This window comes from Helobdella robusta (genome assembly GCF_000326865.2).
Source record: "Helobdella robusta unplaced genomic scaffold HELROscaffold_5, whole genome shotgun sequence".
Taxonomy (NCBI): domain Eukaryota; kingdom Metazoa; phylum Annelida; class Clitellata; order Rhynchobdellida; family Glossiphoniidae; genus Helobdella; species Helobdella robusta.
In genome coordinates, this window is record NW_008705254.1 from 2458254 (window position 1) to 2460324 (window position 2071).

Below are 2071 nucleotides of genomic sequence, written 5' to 3' on the forward strand. Positions count from 1 at the left end.
ATGTCCTGCAATGTAAATGTTCTGCGTGTGTTCGAATGTATCTATCTGCTTGCCTTGTTTATATGTGTGTGTGTGTGTGTGTGTGTGTGTGTGTGTGTGTGTGTGTGTGTGTGCGTATCTACATGTTGTTTCTATGTGTTTTGTGTATGAAATATCGTGTTTTATGTTCACTCCCTTCTACATGTTTTACGTACATACGTGTTTTATGTTCACTCCCTTTTATTATGGACTTTATTTTGTGCATAGTGTGAGTTGAATGTACTGGAAATATGGTGTGGTGTGGTGTGACGTGGACGAATGTTTGAATTGAGGAGGTGGTCAGTTCTGGTTGGTTGAATGTTTTTGTGCGTGTGCGTGGTTGGTGACATAATTGATGTTAAGTGCATCTCGGCACATCATGACATCACGTGATTACATCATGTCATTACATCACGTGACCACATCAGATGGCACGCCACATCCCATCACATCACATCACATAGATACAGGTTTCCAGGTTATACACTTGCGTGCACTTTTATGCCCTTCTACATGCTTTACGTACATACGCCTTCACGTGTTTATTCTCACGTTTCTTCATTTTTTTCGTATACCTATTTATTACCTACATTAATTTTATTTCTAAATTTCAAGTTTCATTATCATTTTTTAAATTTTTGATAATCAAAAAAATATTTTGGTAGGATTATCTGGTAGATAATTTTAGGCAAATTAATTTAATGAGTTAATAAATAAAAAAAAATGAAAAATTGAACTGAAGATGTCAGGCTAACATCTAGAAACAACAATCTTATATTTTCTTGAAAGATGCAGCAGGTGAAGAAGGTGGGAGTAATCAGCACGGGAAAATCTCAAGTTCTGATATTTCTGCTTGCACCGCTACTGAAGTCGTCTTGAAAAAACTTTCGGTGGGGCCAGCTCTGATTTTTCAAAAAAAAATTGACAAGCTTTTACTTTTTGCATATTCCACATTTTTTAATTTTTATCAAAACCTATCTTTGCTTCGCAGATTCGCCAGAATACCGTTTTTGCTTTGGGGCTGCAATAATTTAAAAAATTTAAACCAAAAGTCATAAAATTTACATAGAAATTTTGTTAAATTTAACTTTAACCCTTAAACAATTTCTACTTTGGGGAAGGCTTAAGTCTCAAAGTTTCCTTTGTCACCCATCCCACCACGCATTATTTAACTTTACGTAAAATCCAAGAGAACACAATTATTTGAATTTAACTATTTTTAGAAAACAAAGCGAATTATTGAAAATGGTGAACAGCATTATTTGTCGTCAAAAGCTTTTATGAAGTACACGAATAACGGTGAATGAAAATATATCCACGTTTTTAAATCTTGTTTTGAAAAACTTTGTTTTGTTATATTACGTTTAGAAGTTGAACGCCACAGCGGAAACATTATATGCTTCCATTTCCTATTAAAGGACTTTCCATCATCATCATAGTTTCCTGCTGCTGTTGCAGTTGCTGCTGCTGCTACATGTTCTGGCCTCTCACTTCTTTGCTAATAATCAACTTGCAATAACTTATAATAACTAATAATAATTTATAATAACTTACAATAATAATATTTTTGCACTTTTGGTGGTTCTAAAAGATGGCTTGGCAATCATTGAACTTTCAACTTTATTAGCGTTCAGTTATTTATTTTTAAATAAATCTAATTTTTGTAACTTAAATAAATGTTACTAAATTTAACAAAATTGAACACAATACTTCCATTATTGTTTTTATTACCGAGAAACCTGACAATCACACAATTAAAGAGATAAGGCTAACTCATCGTACATCTCAATCATCATTTGCATCACTATTACTAAGTCAAATTTACTGTAAAAATATTTATGAAGAAAATATTATTTAATGTAGTTATTATTATTTTAAATTAAGTAGATCAAACTGCACGTCGCGAATGACGAGCAGCGTTTTTTCTTGGTAAAAAATCGTTTTTTTTGGTAAAAAATTTTCATTTCTCAACGTAATCATTATGCCTGGAAGGATAACATTGCTGTCTTGTGTTCTTCTTAGTCAGACTTAGTCATCATTATCTGCATTTTAA

At 32.4% G+C, this 2071-nt stretch overlaps 1 protein-coding gene across 1 annotated transcript in view; it reads left to right on the plus strand.

The window, feature by feature from the left end:
• Window positions 1-397: 397 nt before the first annotated feature.
• The window catches only part of HELRODRAFT_163331 (hypothetical protein), a gene marked incomplete at both ends in the record, with an annotated part of 3529 nt that continues 1855 nt past the window's right edge, over window positions 398-2071 (plus strand). Inside the window, one exon of the mRNA XM_009027227.1 lies at window positions 398-496. Within this exon, the coding sequence (XP_009025475.1) occupies window positions 398-496 (99 nt within the window). The remainder of the gene's footprint in view (window positions 497-2071) is intronic.